The sequence below is a fragment of the Anolis carolinensis genome, chromosome 4 (assembly GCF_035594765.1).
Source record: "Anolis carolinensis isolate JA03-04 chromosome 4, rAnoCar3.1.pri, whole genome shotgun sequence".
Classification (NCBI taxonomy): Eukaryota; Metazoa; Chordata; class Lepidosauria; order Squamata; family Dactyloidae; genus Anolis; species Anolis carolinensis.
The window spans coordinates 26,285,784-26,306,706 of NC_085844.1; the positions used below are offsets into that span (position 1 = coordinate 26,285,784).

At 37.7% G+C, this 20,923-nt stretch overlaps 1 protein-coding gene across 20 annotated transcripts in view; it reads right to left on the reverse strand.

Moving 5' to 3' along the window:
- The window catches only part of rims2 (regulating synaptic membrane exocytosis 2), a 434,045-nt gene that overhangs the window by 25,309 nt on the left and 387,813 nt on the right, over positions 1 to 20,923 (reverse strand). For 18 of the 20 annotated variants that reach the window (XM_062980109.1, XM_062980104.1, XM_062980108.1 and 15 more), the window contains one exon: positions 15,064 to 15,281. In XM_062980109.1, the coding sequence (XP_062836179.1) occupies positions 15,064 to 15,281 (218 nt within the window). Of the gene's footprint in view, positions 1 to 15,063; positions 15,306 to 20,923 lie in introns of all 20 variants that reach the window. The other 2 variants (XM_062980098.1, XM_062980114.1) reach the window with 2 other exon arrangements.

The following is a 20,923-nucleotide window of genomic DNA, read 5'->3' on the forward strand; positions in this document are numbered from 1 at the left end:
ATGGCCATACAGCCCAGAAAACACACAACAACCCTGTGATTCTGGCCATGAAAGCCTTTGACAACGAATCCAACAATATCTGGGGAACACAGTATTTTCATCCCTGTTGTAAGGAAAAGACCCTATGAGCAGATTATTTGGGCACCTAATACATCAAAGTCCCTTCTTTCTTCTCTTCTCTCTAAAAGTCTGGGAATAAGCTATGGGCTCACAATCAATTTCTCTGATTTTCTCTTTTTCTTTCTTAGTCATCTCACTTTGGAGATGGCTGAATGCCAAAACCAGATTCTGCAGTCATTTAAATGCTGAACTGTCTTTAGAAATGGCTGGATGCAAGCCCAAGGCCTAATGCCAGTCACCTTCCAGGGAGAAAAACCATGGCCAAATAGGCTGATGATGAAGATGAGGGTTTTTATTCTGCCTTTTCCCAAGTTCTGGGACTTAAGGCAGCCTACAAAAATTAAAATAGAGATGATGACAAGCTGTCATTAGAAAAGTAAAATATAATCAAACTATCTATAGAATTGCAGACTATTTTAAATCAATATTGAATATTCATTAAAAAGACAAAAATAAGAGCACTATAGCAACATTATTAAAGACGCTTTCCCCATAAACAGCAAGGCCCATTGAAACAAAAGATAGCCTTCATCTGCCCCAGAAGGACATCCCAGAAGAAATGGATCTGGCTTCTGAAGGAAGACAATCCCAGAGTCCAGCAGTGACCAGATACTGGATATCCTTCCCAAAAAGCTCTCCCAGTGTTGCACATTCCAACTACACATCCCGTCATCTATTACTACTGGCTATTCTGATTCAGGTGGATGGGGGCTGCAATTGAAAACATGGATTGTACAATATTGGAGAAGGCTGAGCTAAAAGGTCTATAGGAGATGGATGTATTAGGTTACAATCGACTTAAAAAACAGCAACAAATGAATATTTTATGTAGTAAACATCTAGCTATCTCTTCCAATTCAAAATATTGGTGTGAAGCTGGTGAAACATTACACGTTTGAGAATATTTTTCCAGAACCGAGGTATTTGAGAAGTACAGTAGAGTCTCGCTTATCCAACCTTTGCTCATCCAACATTTTATATTATCCAGCGAGGTCCGCCTCCTGCCTGGATCCACAGCTGTTTCTCTAGGCAGCAGCGCACAGCAGTCCAACACGCCCAAGAACAACACAAGTGCAGCCACCCTCCCAAACAAGTGGCAGACTTGTTATAAAACATATTTTAGTGCTTAATTTGTAAAATCATAACGTAATTTGATGTTTAATAGGCCTTTCCTTAATCCATCTTATTATCCAACATTTTCACTTATCCAACGTTCTGCCGGCCCATTTATGTTGGATAAGTGAGAGTCTACTGTATCGGCCACAATTTATGGAATTAAAGCAACAAAATATAGCATATAGCTGAAATACTAAAAATGTACAAAGAGATAACAAGCTGAATCAGAACAAAGTCCTATCTAGTCCAGAAACACGTTAGCTGTGCTTCCTATAGGAAAGTTCAGCAGCAAAAAGTGAGCACAGCAACCATTGCTTGCCCCACTTGTGTTCCCCTGCAACATACTGCCTTTAATACGAGATATAATTTACAATCATCATGACTAATTGTTTGTTTGCATGCTGGTCAAAGAACATTTAGCATAATGCCAAGTTTTTAACTTTGTTTGTGTTTTTTAATACATTACAACTGTACCATCGGTTTAGCTTCTGATACGATAAATAAATAAAACCTTGACTAATATTATTCACCATCTAGTCAGGTTTGACTTATTGCTACACCATGAGTAGGAGTCCTTCAAGAACTTTGGTCAATAGTTCTGTTCAGATCTTGCAAACTCAGATCTGCGACTTTCTTTTTTTGAATCCATATACGTATAAGGCAATCTCCCCCTTCCACATATTTTACATTTTACCAAACATTATCATCTTTTCTCATGATGTGTCCAAAGCGCAACAGCTTCAGTTTAAACATCCCTCTATCATTTCTCTCCCTTCCCCATAGTAAACAAATTTTTCTTCATAAGGAGGTTGTTTAGCCTATAGATCATTTTTAGTTGCTCTTTGCTCCAGATTTTTTCCCTTTCAGGTGCAATTACAGGTTGCACCTTTTCAGGTGCAATTACATCACTGGTTGTATAAGAAACAGTGGCATCACAAGGGTTAGTGTCAGTCACATGGACCTCCTCCCATACCAGACCATACCATTGTGTGGCAAGTTTGTTCCAGATCCATCAAGCCATGTAGGGTCCTTTGTGGTACCAACCAACATACAATTTTGAACTTTTGTTATATACAGTAGAGTCTCACTTATCCAACGTAAACGGGCCAACAGAACGTTGGATAAGCGAATATGTTGGATAATAAGGAGACATTAAGGAAAAGCCTATTAAACATCAAATTAGGTTATGATTTTACAAATTAAGCACCAGAACATCATGTTACACAACAAATTTTACAGAAAAAGTAGTTCAATATGCAGTAATGCTATGTAGTAATTACTGCATTTACGAATTTAGCACCAAAATATCATGATATATTGAAAACATTGACTACAAAAATGCGTTGGATAATCCAGAACGTTGGATAAGCGAGTGTTGGATAAGTGAGACTCTACTGTATATATAAACAGTTACATTTTGCTATGTATGCCTAACATGGAATTAACCTCATACAGAACAGCCTTTCAGTAGCTCGTGATTTTAATTGGACTACTCAATAGAATGAGAATATCTAGAATCCTGGATCCATTCTCACCTTGTGATCTATTACTTTACTATTCATTTTGATATGTTCTGTTACCTTACCCCTACAACTAAAAAGATGTTTTCTTATAGTTTTATTTATTAGGGCACTAAGAAAACTGAAAAGTTACTTTTGGTCACTGTTTGGCATATAATGGACCGACAGTACAATGAAATACGATAATGATATGACAAATGCATCTGGATGAAGAACAACTGTTCTCATGCAGGCAGAAGCAAAAGGAAATTACATAACAGGTCACCCAAATGCTCAAGTACCTTTTTTTTGCTGTGCCCTTGAAGTTGCTTCAAGAATGAAAACCAGTTGGGGTTGGGAATTGATTGACAGCTGAGGATTCTGAGCAACTAATAAAATCCCCACTTCGAAAGTTCATTTGACCCCTGCATTTTGGTGATTGGTTTACAATTCTTTGAGATGAGTTTTTCAAAATGCAGGACTCAAATGAGCTTAGTGACAATCACTAAATGCTGGGCCAAGTGCTGATCATCCAAAAATGGGGAGCTATGTGTCCACTCAAGATCTTATAGGAGGATTTTTAAAAGGTGGCGATTACATAAGTCTAGTCAGCAGTGGTAGTTTCCCAGTAATTGAGTTTCCCATTTCATCGCTTTGAGACTATAGGAATGCTTTAGGAAGTAATGTTCTCTTGAAAACCCTTTCTCGGAGGTTCAGATTTGCCTTAAATAGTTATCAGGCTTAGTTTTCTTTTTTAAAGGACTTTTTCTGAAGGAGACTTATCTTACAGTTAATTGAGTCTGGCGTTTATGACTTTGAAACTATTTTCCTGTTCTGGCTCTATCCTTTTATGGAGGGGGAGCTCATTCCTGGAAAGCAGCCACTGATATGGAGGATGAGCACCTGGTAGACTGAAAGTAGATTAATCGGATCTGATGGCTACAAGATCTGACATTGAATCCAAAAACTAAGCAATTTTGACTATCAGTTGCTTCCCCAGATGACTTGTTAAACTAATTTTATACACTTACAGGAGGAAGCAGCAAAATGGTTTTGATTTTAAACTCATAGACATTACCACAGATATGTGTTAATAGATACCAGCATCTACCCAAATGATCTCAATAAAGGTATCTAAGGGTCTCTGCCCTTAGTGTGTGGGTGCCTCACTAAATTACAACCTCCAAGATTGGGGATGGGAGAGGAGAGAGAATCATGATAAATTCCAACTATCTGGGCCCTATCCCATAGTCTACAGATTGTGAATATACCTGAAGATGGGTACCTGGAATAAGGATTATATTGTTGTATACCCATCCCATAGCTCAGCAACCCCTTTCCTGAGCTAGTTAGGGTGGTCCCAGTTTGTAGTCCTGGAGGATTTCAACATCCCACAGCTCTCCTGTCAGAAGCAACACAGGGCTTCATGGCCTGAAGTTCTGGTTTTAGCCAAAAGATATCAGATATTGTCTGATCCTGGAAGCTAAGCAGGGTCAGTCTGTTAGTAACTGGATGAACGCGAGGTGCCATAGGCTATATTTCAGAGGAAGGAACTGGCAAAAACGCCACTGAGTATACCTTGCCTACAAAAACCCTATGAAACTTATGGGGCCACCATAAGTTGGCAGGTCACTTGAAGGTAAATAGACACGGGCAGGGAAAAGGAGTCGACAACAACAACAGTAATACTGGCTGTCATTCTGTATTGCAACTACTGTTACATAGCCAAGAGTAACCTACTGCAATTGTTCAGTATTTATTAGAACTATATAGTCACAATTGCAGCACTACTGCCCTGATCATACATGCCTCCAAAGCCCGTACTAACAGTAGAAGCTGCATCCGGCAAAGAAGATCTGTTCAACTGCCAATTAGGGTGCAAGGAATCCTCCAACTAGGTAGAGAGGATGTGATACTCAGAAGCATAACCTGTGTCACAGGTTGTCATTGTAGCCTTGTTGCAGCGAATAGACCTCCTCTAAATGTGGCTGTTGGCTGTTAAAATAGACTGAAGGGGAGTTAGCCAGGAGATGTTACTTAGTTTCAAATATGTAACCAATGTACACATATACAACTAGGTAGTCGATGTAGAATATTAGTGATAATAATCAAGAAAAATATATTTGGCATTTCTTTAATAAATCATAAATTCCTAAAAAATAGAAAGTAGTAAAAAATGAAAGTTGTAAAAATAGGTAACGTATAAAGATGGGTGGAAGAAATTCTCAAACTAAATGAAACGTTTAACATGGGAGGGAAAGACTAGGAGAATTACTCTGATCCTAATTCATTTTTGTAAAAGAATTCTTAAGATTAGAAATAACGGAAAGGTGTAAAAAGGTTAAATAATTTGTTCTCTGAAATAAAAAGTATTTGAATTTTTAGGGCCACCCGGTAAAGTGAATATAAAACACACAGTTAAACATCTCCACTACAACATGTCAAGGTTTTCCTTTAATGTCCTTGCTATGGCCATATACGTGGTTGAGAATGTAACTGAATATGTTAAAAGAGCAACACTGAAAATATGTCTTGTGCCTTGGCAAAATGCAGGCAGATATCTCTTTCAATTTGCTTATAGTCAGAAGTCAGCCTTCCCAGGATGGAAACATTCAGTCCATTGCACAAAGGGATAACACACGTAGTATGCAGAAGTTCTTACGTTTCACAGGAGCAAGCATGAAAAGAAATGCTATATACAGGGGGAAAATATCCTGCTTAATTGACTTTGTATCTTTTAAGCCTGCCATCCTTCGTCATAGCTATTACTCAAAGTGAACTTTGTATTTCATTGCCATCATCTAGTAGCACTCACTGTATGAATAGCATTTGTCAAAAGTGTTTTACCCACTAATTGTTTAGAAGCAATCCATACAAGCAATATTTATGAGTTGGTTCACTGGTCCAGAAATCTGCAACTGCTCCTGGACACAGTTATCCGTGCTATTACTAGTATATCAACTAGATTTCTGCAATATACCTCATCCAAAGACTACCTGGAAATTTTATTTGGGCCAAAATATAGCAGTAAGATTGTTTTCTAAATCTACTTGCATGTGGTGGAAGACTGTGCTCAGAACAGGGAGAGGCACCTTACTGTTAAATGGCAAGAAAAATATATCTCTCTGCTCAGATTATTGGCTTCTATTAGGCCACTGAATCTCACCAGTGTTATAACTGTTGGCATCTCATGAATGCTGTTACTGAGCTTTAACATTTCTGACAACCTGTGGGTTATCAGCTTTGTTTTACTTCATCGTTTTAACTATGTTGTACCTAGCCTTGAGTTGCAAGGAGAGGTGGCTAAGAAATAAATTATTATTGTTCTTGTTGTTATGATACAAGCCCATTGATTTCAACTGGTCTACTGCAATTGAGTCTAATATTAGATTTGGCCCTGTATCTTTATCTACTGCCTCATGAACTTGTCTAGTGAATAAGTCATTTCAGCAGCTTTTCTCTTAGCCTCTTTGGATAAAATGTAAGTGGACAGTGCAAATACCTTTTCTTTAGTGGTCTGATAATGGAACAGCTTTTCCTGAGACATTCAGCTAGTGTCCCATCTGATGCTTCATATGCTGAATTAAACTTCTACTGTGTTACTATTGGTCACAACTGAGAACATCCTCTCAGCTATTTCAGTGTGGATCACATTGTTCCGATTCTTCTGTCTCCTAAGGTCTTATAACTGTACATCTCTACATGACAGCTGTTAGGTTTTCAAATACCCACAGGACTATGAAAAGCTAAGGAACTTTTGTGTGGACATTTTAATATCATAGAAACAGTTATCACATTGTCTTCTAATGAAATACCTTAGCCCATTCCCATCCATGGTACAGCTCCCTTTATTGTCTCGATTAGTAATTATGCCCCTGTAGTACAGATGCTCGTAGATCATTACAAGACTGTTTTTCAGTATTTCAAAAAGTGTTTCAAGAATTCCTAGAGGAATAGCTAATCTCATTTTAGTCTCAAACCAAGTAGAATCTGTTTACTAATAACTCTAATTCTGTTATGTCATCTTCTCATCAGATCTGCAACAGCTGCTAGTATTTCAAGTCCCCCAAAGTGCAGATTTTAATATGCCTCTTATTTGTCCTTTGAAGCAGCTTTGCTGTGGGATCCCAGATCTCTGCATGATGTCACCTAGATTTCCAACTATCAGGGTGTGGCACTGCTTTGCTATGTCTTAACCTGCCCATCACCTTCTACATTTCTCTTTGGTAAGAAATGATGGGGAGCTGTAATAACTGGCCAACTCGGGTATTTGTGGCAAAAACTTTCATTCAGTTCTTTCCTAGATGGACATTATACCTGTGCATGAAAAATGTCAGAATACATACGAAGCAGACCTGCATGACTTGCACGTGAATAGCCTTGTTTAACAGTCCTTGCTGCAAGGTTTACAAGCATATGATATATGATATTTTTAATAAAAACCTGTTTGTGTACTTGACAAAGAATTGGTTGTTTTTACAAGTAAACTGAATAGCCCAAGATATTACTGTAGAAGAATGATACATTTCCATTTGTGGTTCTAATACTGCATCCGTCCTATTTATTATTTAAACATGTACATTTGGTATCTTTTCAATAGCTACCTTGTATATTTTTATTCTAATCATCACTGTCACAGTGGTTTCATTTAACTTTTGCCAGGAAAGTTTCAAACTACATAATTTTCATTCTACACATGTATATGGCTAAGATAACATCAGTTGGAAAATGTGACTGACAATCTATTAATTTCAGCTCCTCTTGTATGAGTATTGCATATCCTCCAACTTGTAGTTTGTAATGGAAATCCTTTCTAACTCATCTGTCCTTAAAGTGTCTAATAAAGGAAACATTTCAACATTCCTGTATATCATACCTTGAGAGAGCATGGTAGAATTAACTGCCAGTGACAGAGCGTCAACTATGACTGAGCATCAACCATGAAGCAAGCTATATTTTTTCGCTGCAATAAATGGTACTCAGTAGTAAGAAATTGAATCCATTATGCAATTTGACTAGTTTTATTTGTCACCTCTACAAGAGGCCCTCTAAAGTACAGTACAAATACATTTCTTAATAATTAAGGGCAATTGAAGATAACAGCTCTGGGTCAACTTATCAATTTGAGCTACCATTTGCAGCCATCCTTGCATTAAAATTTGCTAAAAACAATTAAGAAAAATGACAAGGACAATTATCAAGAATACAAAGACCTAGAAGAACAACTGACAAGTTCTTGGTCCTGCTGTTCCATCTGGAATATTCAAAACAAACTGTAATATGAGCCAATATTGGTTAAAGTTGTTACATGGTGTGAATAAAAAAAACCTTTATAAACAAAATAAAATAGAAGAATCTAATGCACACAAACCAATCAAATACCAAAATATATTAATCCACACAACAGAATTACAATTTAACCAGTGAATATTGTCTTCTTTTCTTTTGTTTAAAACATGTACATCCTTATTTATCTAGCTTTGTTTTCTTAGCCCTCCCCCCTTCTCTCTGTTGTGCATTTCATTTTCAGACTTGCTCAGAAAAGCTCTGCTTAGTCATTTCATCTGGTTATCAACCATACTCTGTTCTGTATCTGCTTCTGGCATAGACTAAAGCAAGATGAAAAGGAGCTTGCTAAGAGATGCATGTCATTCCAGAAATTCTCACAGGCTCAAAAGTAATCAAATGACCCATATTAGCAGTGTTATGTTTTATTAGCTAAAAGCTAATTAAAACAAAGGAAAACTAGAAAGGCACCATTATCAGGATTTTTAAAAAAGAAATTCAAGGAGTAATGACACAATATAGAGAGCCGGTGTGGTGCTTTGAGCCTTGAATGAGAACTCCAGACCAGGGTTCAAATGCCTTTAACCATGTAAATCCGGTTGTTAACTTTAGGTAAGTCACATTCTCTCAGCCTCAGAGGAAGACCATGGCAAATCTCTTATGAATAAATCTTACCAAAAAACCCCTGTGATAGCCATAGGTCTGAAATGACCTGAAGACACACAACAATATACCGTACATTTCAGAAAAGAGGTATATGCTTGTATCATTTTCTTGACCCATTCATTATTATGAAATATTTATTCTGTTTTGTATGCAGCATTCATATATTCTGCAATACCCTCTCCTTTCAAAAAAGCTATCAAAGATTTGAATTCTATATTAAGGAATGATGTTTTTGAGATAGAGCACTAGGCATCATTACTGTGCATGCTGCAAACATGTATTTCTCATATTTTTAGAGTCAAATACTGGGCATTGTAGACATTTATAGGTACATATTTAATCCTTCCCAGTCAACACAGGTCTTATAGTTTGGATCGGAGAAGCATATTCATAAAATATGGCATTTAGCCTTCAATTAAGTCTCATATTATTGGAATGCTGGTGCTAAATTTAGAAGCTTGAAATGAGCTATGCCTAGAATGCCTATAGGCTGTGACATAGGAGGAACCTCCAGCCAATCCCAGCACAGATCCATTTCCAGCCAATCAGGGGAGGGAGCGGAAAGTCTGAATAGCTGTCAGAACGGTATAAGATGTCTTTCATTTCTCTGTATGTTTCTGCTTGTGTACCTTTTAAAGCAAATTGCTTGTACTTGCATCCTTTTTAGCCGAATTGTAATAAACCTTTGTGACTTGTCTTCAACCTGGTTTGTTTCTCTGTCTTGGCCTACCTGGTTTAGCTTACGCTCGCCAGGCATGGGCTCTCTAATAACGGTCCTAGCTAAAATCACTACAAAAAGACAATGTTTTTTTCTCCTATTTCTGTGAAAATTTCAATGTTTCTGTCTTGGGTTTCGGAAAAAGCAAAATCTGCTTTCCCTACTAATGTCTTCTGGACCACCCCTTCCTCAACTTACAATATCAATGAACAAATCAGAGGCTGTAATGTTAGCCATTACAATTGACCTTGAAATAAAAAGTAGGCATGCATAGTGCAAGAAATATAGAACACAATAATTAATCACTGCATTTCATATAACATTCATTCATAAAGAGTGGTTATTAGTTCTCCATACACTTAAAAAAAAAGGTAAAGGTTTCCCCTGACGTTAATTCCAATCATGTCTGGCTCTGGGGGTTGGTGCTCATTTGCATTTCTAAGCCGAAGAGCCGGCATTGTCCGTAGACACCTTCAAGGTCATGTGGCCGGCATGACTGCATGTAGCGCCGTTACCTTCCCGCCGGAGTGGTACCTATTGATCTACTCACATTGGCATGTTTTCAAACTGCTAGGTTGGCAGAAGCTAGAGCTGACAGCAGCGCTCACTCCGCTCCCGGGATTTGAACCTGGGACCTTTCGGTCTGCAAGTTCAGCAGCTCAGTGCTTTAACACACATTGCCACCGGGGCTCCTTACACTTAGATGATTGTAAAAAAATAATGTAAATTGTGAAATGTGAATACTAAAAGCCACTTTTAAAATCTATATTTTAATTAATGTGGTGTGTGTCACTAGAAATTACAATGATTTCCAGAGACATGTGTATGTTCAGTATAATCCACAGCATGGATCAGAGGTGGGGGAAGTGTACCCTGTGGGAGCACGTGTCCTTCAATACTTTTCTTGCAACTCCCAAACACAACACCCCATTTTTAAAGATCTGACAACAAATTGCAAGATACTCACCCAGACCACTACATCCCAATCACTTTTTAACTAGGAAAACACTTCCCAATAACAAAACAAGGTGTGATTTCTTATCATTTCTGAATTGTGGGAGGACATCACTGGTTTTTTTGAAATTATTTTATTAATTATTTGACACAAACAATCTAATATACAGACTGTCACCCTGGGTTGGGGAAGAAAGTTATGTACTCTGTTTTGAATACTTTGCAAGAAAAGAAAAACATGACTGCAGTGGCCTACGTCCAATGTCACACTGGTGTATGCTGTCCTGACAAACCTCCTGCCCAAACAGCTTTCCAAGTGGTCCAAAACAAAAAAACAAACAACTGCCAGACAGTTTTACTGTCTCCTGGAGCAGATTTGGGGAGTTCGATCTGCAGCAGTGAAGAAGGATGTCCCCCTTTTTCCAGTTCTGTTGAGGAAACAATTTTAGCAACAGATGCATCTCTCTGGACCCACAACCATAAGCAATAACTTTAACATAGAGCAGAAGAGATGGGATGGGGTAGGGGTGATGGGGAGACAGCTTGATCTCAACATAGACCTTATGGAAAACCATTCATCCATACTATTTCCTCAAAACATTCTTGCCCTGAATACTGCTCTGTCCTTTATCAAAGCTATGCATATAAATGCTTTGCCCTGAATTGATGAAGAAATACAGCAGGAAGAAATAATTGTTGACTCTGATGTACCAGGAGTGCTAAACTGACATCATGGACACATATTTTGCACTGGAAATATTTAGGATGCAAGCATATACATGCTTTAATTGCTACAGATGAACACGTATAAAAAGAAAACACCATAATATATGAGTAGGTCTGATGTTGTCGAAATGAGGCTGACGTCACTTTACAGTATAAATATTTACTTTCGAAATGTATATTTAACGTGACATGGTACATTTTCAAGTAATTTATTTGCCTTCTGCTGTTTATCAACTTAGCATTGAAAAGCACTCATAAGCAGTAGTTTTTGTAAATAAAAATATGCCTCTTATTCAACTATTGAAAAACTGACATCTTTATCACAAACTGCAAAGTAAAAGTATGTCCTTTGTTCCCCTTCAGCTGGTATAAAGCTAGAATACTATATAAGGGAGTGTGAAGGAAAAGAGTAGGAACAGACAAGCCCACTGATCTTGGTGAATGCTCTGTGATTTAATTCAACCCTGTTCCTGAATTCAGCCCATACTATATAATTAATTTATCTTTCTATTGCCTTGTTTATTATAATGTTTAATAATACTTGTTATAATTATAACTATATATTATAATATATATGTTGCCTGATGTAACTGAAAAAATCAACCCTACCAAGTTCTCACAGGTGACTTTCTAGTAATTAATAAAACAGAAGAATTATTATCTAAATCCCATTTCTATTCTCAACTAGAGTAAACTGAGTGAGTGAGTGGAAAGTTGATACATCATGATTTAACAATTCACTCAACTTTAAGTGGGAAACAACCTTTTTTTCTAAAACGATGGACTTCTTGGGGTGTATGACACGGAATTAAAACACAGCAATACCTATAACATGCAGATCACAAAAATGAATGAAAAGCACTTCTTATCTACATTTTAGTCACTATGTAGAATTCAAAATAAGTCCAGAAGTAGGTTACATGCACCCATTACAGGAAACAGATCTTTTCATTACATTTTCCACCAAACTAAAGCTCTCTCAAGTATGGCTTCTGCCATATTACTATATAACCAGTTATCTGTTTCGGTTGGCCTTTGGTGAGACAGTCACTGGATGACCAGCCTCAGATGGCATTATAATTCTACCTTGATTTTTATTAGGTCCCCATCATTTGTGTATTTTAACGTATTATGTTACTCTTACATAGCTGCTGCACTTCCTCCACCTATGTAGTCGACAGAACTGTACCTGGTGGTTGATTGATATTATTAACTGTTGTAAAATTCTTGTTTTAACGTATTACTGTTCTATCTTTTGTATATTGTGAATTGCATTTATGCTGCTGTTTTGCTCAATTATGCTGTTCGGGCTTTGGCCCATGTAAGCCGTCCCAAGTCTCCGCAGGGAGATGGTGGTGGGGTATAAATAAAGTTGTTGTTGTTGTTATTATTATATTATTATTAATTATTATTATTATTATTATTATTATTATTGAAAGATAAAAGATAAATATTTAAAGGGCCTTGTATTGAAGATGTATAAATGAACTGTTGAAATGTACCAGCCTTTCACATGCTCGTATTCTTAAACTGAAAAATTAGCATCTTTACAAAGTGCAGCTCCAACCACAATTCTGTCTGTTTCATTTGTGTGTGTGTAAAAATGTCATTAACTATAATCTTCCAAAAGCAGGAGCTGTGTACAGCATGGTTCCACACAACTTCCTTCCCAAATCCTTTCAATACAACAAAAGTGGATTTGCAGTCGCTTTAGTTTGATTTTTCGTGATTATTTGGAATATTTCAGGATTGATGCAGCCTCTGTTAAGCCCAATAATATAAAATTACCCCCACACACCAGGCAAAGTTGCCCACCTCTGTTTAGAAGACATGTGCTTTGATCTATTCATCAGTGAAAAATCTATATGAGGGACACATTTAATCTTTCCAGTGACCTGGAAAGATGCAATGGAGACATTAATACAGAATAATTCCAGACAGGGAATTAGTTAATTAATCTGATAACATTATGTAATGTAATATGATCCAATATATTACTACTTTCGTCGATAGCAAGGTGCCATCAATTCTAAGATGCATCCCTTTTTTTTAGCTTTGATTTTGGGGGGGAAAGGTTTTAGTCCTCACCAAAATTTAATTTCTTTGTCTCACTGCCCAGCTGTCCTGGCCAGCCTCCAGAAAGCCTCCCCAATCCCGTGCCCGCTGCTCCTGCCCTGCTGCCTTTTGTGCTGCCACTGCCTCTTGCTGCTGGCTCAGTACAGCTGATACATACGGCTTCTCCTTTCCAGGCTGCCGCTCTTTGTCGCTGGAATCACCTTAGTATCGCTTTAGAAAAGAAAGAAAAGAGGTCCAGAAGCAGCAGTGGCTGAGAGAGCAGGAATCAAGCAGGGAACAAAAGGCAACCATCAAGAATGGAGGCAAAGCGGCAATGAGATGGGAAGAAACCATTTGTGCAGCCCTCCATTGCTTCCCCTCTCCACTGCCACCGCCTCATGGTTCTGACACACAGTTTCTTCCTGTCTCCTCATCTTTTTGCCGCTACTGCCTCCACTTTTAATGGCTGCCTCTTGCTCCCTGCTGTCTTTGCTTCCACTCTCTCAGTTATCACCACTGCTACTGATCCTCTTTTTTTTAAAAAAAGGTGAATCTAGGGTGCACCCCCTTTTTTTGAACCTCATGGGGGGAGGTGAGTGTGTCCTAGAATTGGTGAAATACAGCATACTGCATAATAGAGAAGAGGGCTGCTAATATAACCATATGAATCTTGTAAAATGAAGTAAAACTGCTAAAGATTAAAAACTTAACCAGTATTTTCTGTTCCAATGAGTTAATTTAATTTACTATAATAAAATCAAGATAATTTAATAGTCCTAGTAGTACTGTCCACGTTGCTTTGCCAATTTAAAACCATAGTACCCAGTACACCATCTTGTTGTTCTACGTCTGCTTACATGTTCTATTACTTCCTATGGCCCCATACATCAAACCTAAATACCAGTAGTTGTATCAAAAGAAGTACTCGTTCTTTGTACAAGGAATTACGAAACATTCACATTATCTTAAATACACTAATGTGTTTGTGATCCACATAGGCTTTGGTGGGATCCAGAAACACAAAATCAAAGCAATAATTGCTGTGAATATGTATGCCATGTATTTATGTTACAATTTACTTGGACAATTCATTCAAACATATTCCAATGAAACTGATTGTATTTTATATAAACTGCTTGAAGATATTGCCAGTTTTCTTTTGCGAATGCTGTTGAACACATGCCAAAACATTAGTTCAGATTCTGAATAGAATGTATTTTAACCCATGCTTATCTAAATACAAGACATATTACAAGCACACAATTTTTGTGTTTCAAAATATACTCCAATAATTGAAATATTTGAACCAAAGACCACATTATAAGCATGCATTTCAACTTCTGCACTCATACAAAGTGGATTGTACATGTATATATACAGAAAATCTTTCCCCTTCCATCTAGAAAAATATAGAAGTTTTGAATTATATATTGTATCCAACATTGTGGTAGAACTAAATAAATACTTTTACACTGAAACTAATAAAATTAGTTTATCGCAATGATAAGCTGAAAAGAAGTTTTAAAAAAGAAAAAAAAATGAAGAAAACCATTATTTTCGGTGCCTACAGCAGAACATGTTGAAGATGAGAAGTAATATTCCACAGCAAGAGAAATGTAAAATAGAGGGTTGCACTGGTGACTAGTAGACGCAGCATAGGAATAAATGGTATCACTTGCATTTCAGTCTTTTACAACCTAAAAACACAACCATTGATGTTGGTTCCTGAGAAAAGAAGATATTACTGTGTTCTGTAGTAAAAGGACGGCAAGCCACAGTCCAGCTTGAAAGTAGTTAAAATAAAGTGCCTTGATAAAACCTACATAAATTTAAATTTCTCCAGTCTTTTCACCTATAAATGTAACAGCCATGCAGTTTATGTAATAAGCACAACTAGAGTAAAAACTGGAATCATGATCCTACCAGTTTGGCTGAGCTGTGAGGTACTTCTGCTTTTCCGTGAAAGACCCACGATGGCGACCATCTTTGCACCAATGCTGGAGCGTCGCTTTTTGCCGCCTGTGCCCACAGTGCCCACCGCTGTGTCAGACTGGCTGCCATCATTCTTCTCTATCGTGTACATCTCCCCGCTGATGCTGGTGCTCTTTGTAATGTTCTGTCCCGTAACACCCATCTGTCTGCTTTGCATTTTGGATGTAAAGACACTGTCAGCCGGTAGTTGAATATACAATGCAGTAAAAAAAGAAAGTAAAAGGAAGAAGACAGAAAAGGAAGGTTTCAGATGGAAAGCTGAGGGAAACTATAGGGACAAACAACTAAGGTTGCAATCCTACACTCCTTGAAAGCAAATCCCATTGAACTCAGTGGAACTTACTTCTCAGTAGATATATATAAAATTGCAATTCATCAAAAGACAGCAGCAGAAGCACTAGCATGCACAGCTTTCCATTTCAAGCCACCTTTAGAGTTCAACTTCATTTCTCAAGATATAGCTTATAGGTCAGTGGTTCTCAACCTGTGGGTCCCCATATGTTTTGGCCTTCAACTCCCAGAAATCCTAATAGCTGGTAAACTGGCTGGGATTACTGGGTGTTGTAGGTAAAAATACCTGGGGCCCCACAGGTTGAGAACCGCTGTTATAGGTAAAGTAAAGGCAAACAATTATTTAAACACATTACGTCAAGCTGTGTACAACACATATATCTAAGAAATGCATTATACATTAATTTCATGTTATTATAGAATTAGCAAATCTACAAGTTAAACCTGCAATGTGGATGTCTAAGTGTTTTAAAAGCAATCCAGTAGCAGTGACCATTGCAATACTTGTATGATAATTTAGTGCACTACTTTCTACTTGTTTGTTACTTTAAAAAAGAGAAATGATGTCTACCTGTTGCAGAAAAAAATAACAGTCTTGTGGCATCTTAAAGACTAATCATTTTCAGTTAACATCAGCTTTCATGTTCTTTTGTTTTTGCTAAATAAACCTTCATTTTCTTGTTTGTTTTGTTTTGTTACTTTTTCATTTTTTTATATCAATAAGAAAATGACATTATAGTTGAATACATTAATTAAAATGCTTCTGGAAAATGCCTTAAAATTATATCTTTAATTTTTAACGATAATTAGAAAATATGACCATTTGCACTGTTATTTTTTTAAGTAATTAGAAAACATGACTTCTTATACTACTAACTCTCCTTCATTATAGTATCTTGAATCGTGTTAAGTCCTCATTACCCCTGCTCTAAAAGGAAATGTTTTACAGATAACTACAGTGATTCTAATTTGTTAATTTCAAGGTCTGATGTCAACTACCTTTGGCCGCAACTGAAAGGCCATATGGTTCAATGATCCTCAACAACCCTTTTCCCTGAAACATGGATAGCAAAGGGTCTGGTGTACCATTCTTTCCAACATGATCATTTTTTTATATTAAGGGATTTTCTGTATCTATTATTGTGGGCCCTCACCTGCAGTTTTAGGCTTAAATTATATCGGTAGTCCCAGCTATAGCAAACCCACTGACTCAATGGAATTGATGTAAGTGCTGACTTAACAAAGTTCCAACCGCTTTAATGAGTCTATTCTAGTTGAAACTAAGAACTCATTTTAGTGCTTACTTGGCATAGCTCAGGCACAGATTTATCACCCAAAAAAGTACAAGATTGTCTTCTTCTTATGTCATAAAATGACAGATGCTTTTAATTCGGCCAATTGTTAATCTTGAAAAAAACAGGCCAGTGACCAATTGGCAAGTGAAATGCTCACATCTCATCATTCTCAGATTTCTCTTCTGGTTCGAGGCAAAAGTGAGGAATTGAACCTCAACATTCAAAACATTTATTTATTTATTTATTTATTTATTTACATCACTTTTACCCCGCCCTACGCAGCGCCCAAATAAGAGTCAAAGAACATGAAAGGCACTGCAGACTAATTCAACCAGAGAAATCAGCCATAGTAGAGCACTTGATGAACCAACCTGGACACAGTATATTATTTGAGAACACAGAAATGCTGGACCACTCCAACAACTATCATGTCAGACTACACAGAGAAGCCATTGAAATCCACAAGCATGTGGACAACTTCAACAAAAAGGAGGAAAACATGAAACTGAACAAAATCTGGCTACCAGTATTTAAAAAACCCTCTAAAATCAAAACAGAAGATGGGAACCAACACTCTGAGGGCAGAGGAGCCCCAAGAACGGCTAATGACTGAACAAAGGATGCCCCCCAGGCAAGAGACAAAACCTTGCCAATGCTAATTAGGGTGATTAACTGAAACATTAATGCTGGCTTCCCAGTGACAAAGGACCCTTGCCACACCCTGGACTCTCCACAGATATATATATTTTTTCCTTTTCTTGCCTAGTTTATCCATGCCTCACAGCCTCTGAGGATGCCTGTCATAGATGTGGGTGAAACGTCAGGAGAGAATACTTCTGGAACATGGCCACACAGCCCGAAAGACATACAACAACCCTGTGATCCCGGCCATGAAAGCCTTCAACAACACCAACTCCATTGATTATCAGCAGGGATGCCCCTTCTGGTCTCTTTGAATGACTGGATGGTAAACGAAGGCAGTGGCCAGGGATGACTGGTCCCCTAAGACAGAATTGGTGCTTTCCCCTCTTCCCTCAGTTTATCCACAGATCTTTTAAAAATCCATAATTTTGCCCAAAACGATCCTTGACTTATACATGAGGTGACCTGTGGTGCTGGCCTACTATTAAGCATATCTCCAAGGATAAATAACAGCTTTTGTGGCTCATCTTGTTAGCTCCCCCCCACACACACACATTTTAAATGTAGTACCAATAATTATGCTCCTGCAATTAATAACTGCTTTATAGGAAGTGCTGTTCTGCTCCAGCCCATGCTTTAAAGAGTAATGAAAATTATGTGCTTTGGGATACATAATTGAATTAGATAACTTTAATCATGTGTTCAACTCCAATAGAATTTATGTTCACCCTTAAGTGATTTTCTAAACAGGAAGAAAGAAGAATGCAACCCAGTTTAAATCCAGCAATAAAGCATTAAAACCAAGACATATGAAGTGAGCCATTCAGCTGTGTCTCAATTCTAGCATGACCCTGAAAGCAAAACTGCAAAATGCAGAATTTTTAATCATGTCACATAAAAGCAGATAATACAGAACGGGCTATTTTCATACTGCTTCAAATTTGAGGCAACATATTGTCAAAATATATGAGATAAGAGCAATCATGACAAAGCCTCAATTAAGAAGAGACAGCTTTATTCAATAAATTGAAAACTTGTCATGGAAAAGATCCCTCTAATTAACAACCACACCAGAAGTCAAGAAACTAGTATACGTTTATTCTGTTATAGAGAAATAGGGTGATAATGATTATGGAAAATTACATTAGGGGATAGTTTTAAATAACCAGAAATATCACATGACAGTTAAATTAAGATGCAGCATTATTAATTATAGTGTATTTGATTTGCCTTCCACAAACATTGTAATCTCCAATTAACATAATCCAGAAGTAATTTTGTTTTGTTTTTTTTAGATTTACAAGTATGGTTCTTAATTAGAAAAAAAGAATTAAAAAGAAAAAATAATCATGGAATAAATATATTAAGATGATTTGCAAGTGTACGAAGTATTTTTTTTTCAGCTTACTTTTATATATGTGTGTGTGTGTGTGTGTGTGTGTATCTTCTCAACTTTGGTGCTCCATGCAGTCATGCTGGCCACATGACCTTGGAGGTGTCTATGGACAACGCCGGCTCTTCAGCTTAGAAATGGAAATGAGCACCAACCCCCAGAGTCAGACATGACTGGACTTAACGTCAGGGGAAAACCTTTACCTTTTACCTATCTTCTCAACTACTTAGCATTTGAAGCAGAAGATGTAAAAGAACTAGCTCAATTGCAGAGAAGATTCTTGTAGCCTTTCAGAAACCGTTTGATCAGTGCAACACATAATCTATCTGTCCCCACACAGGAGAGATCCATTGAAGTAACAAGATAAAAAGAATGTCTTCCATTTATGTGCTAGGCAACAAGCCTATACACAGCAGTGATAACCTTTCAAACAGGCTTCACAATAACATCTAAAGAAATATTTTCCAGTTACCTGAGAATGTCCAGATCTGTCATGCACTGTCAGAAGGTCTGGATGATGCCCTCAGAAAGGTGCAGGAGCAGAATGAACCAATGCTGCCTTGGCCATTAAGGTGTGATCAGGATATACTTCAACCTGTCTCTCTGAATTTTAGGCACTATCATGGCGATGAAGGGTAATAGAGGAAAAATGTACATGAAAGGACCTCCCTAGTGGAAAAGGTAAGAATCACTGCAAGAATTTCTTCTCCTACGAACTCTGGAGCAGGAGATTTGACATTGCTTGTTATGGACCAATGCAAAAAGAACTAATTTTGAAGTTCCTTATTTCATGAAGACTTTTTGAAGGGTGTTGAGAAGGAGCATCCATCTGTGGCAAGACCGGCTAAGAGCATCCACAAATACATTCTCTTCTTTGGCAAGTGGGTTGCTGAGATTGAGATGTCTCTGTCAATACACCAATCTCACAAATGGATCATGAACTGGAACAAGCTGCTCGATTTTATTCCACCACAGTAGACCACTGTAGTATTGTCAGAGATTGCCTGAGCAAACTTGACTTGCAGGACAACTTCAAAGGCTTAAAGTCCAGTCAATACCTCAAGAGGATTGGTGTGGAGAATGCTCTCATTGGATGTTCAACAGCCTATCACAGAGAGACACAGTGTGAACTCCCCATCCTTCAATGGACACTGTGGGCTGAGGAGACAGGATGGCATGACTGGTTTAACCTTTCCTGGTCTGAGCCACTACTACAGGATCTGACAAATATTCCTTGGTATGATAAGACATAGTTGAGGAAGGCCACAAAGTGGATCCAAGCATAATAGGAACTACAATCAGAGAGGGCCTATCTTGAACCTCATACATGGCATCACTGCTGTGATGGAAGCACTGAAACTGAGGAGTATCTGGATGTCTCTTACATATCCACTTTGATATCGACAGCATTTAACAACAACCTTGAGAAGCATGTGATCTCTCTTGTCAAGAAAGCAGGAAGCTGAAAATCTTGAACTCATGACAGCACCAATATTTTTATGATTTGGGATGGATGGTTCCAGATGAAACTTCTCAAAATTGACAATTAAGTCCGGCAAGTCTACTAGGAGACAGGGTGTGAAATTGATTTTATTCAGCAAGTGATTTGTTAGCCAGCAACAAGGAGCTGGTTGTTGATATACAGAAAAACAACACCTTGCTTCCTAGGCCAGGTTACCACTTACATACACTTTGTAAAGACTCAACAACTGGTAAACAGGCCAAAAGAACTTAAAACTGTTAGGGCCATTATTCCCATGGCAAAACTAAAGAACTGCCTGTGTGATGGTTGGATCCCAATATGAAAGTAAGCAATCTTCTTTTTGTAACAGAAGGATGGAACTAAAAGTGGCTCTGCTTGATGAGATAAGCCCAACAAATGTAGTCACATGTGTCTGAGAACACTACAGTCAGCCACATGCCTAGCTGAACTCATCTGTTTAGCTTTAAGGTGTGAGCCTCCACTTGAATGGCTCTAGACATCCTTTTGTCTTCCTCTGGGAGTTTAGTCAGGAAGCATGTCAATATTTCCCAAAGATATTGCTGGCAAATATCCATACAGGCTTTGTAACTGGAAAGTCTAAAGCATGGGCTGCAGCTGAATAGAACCTTTAGGCCAAATTGCCCAACTTCTTACCTTCCTTGTCAGAAAGAATGGGATGGATTTTTT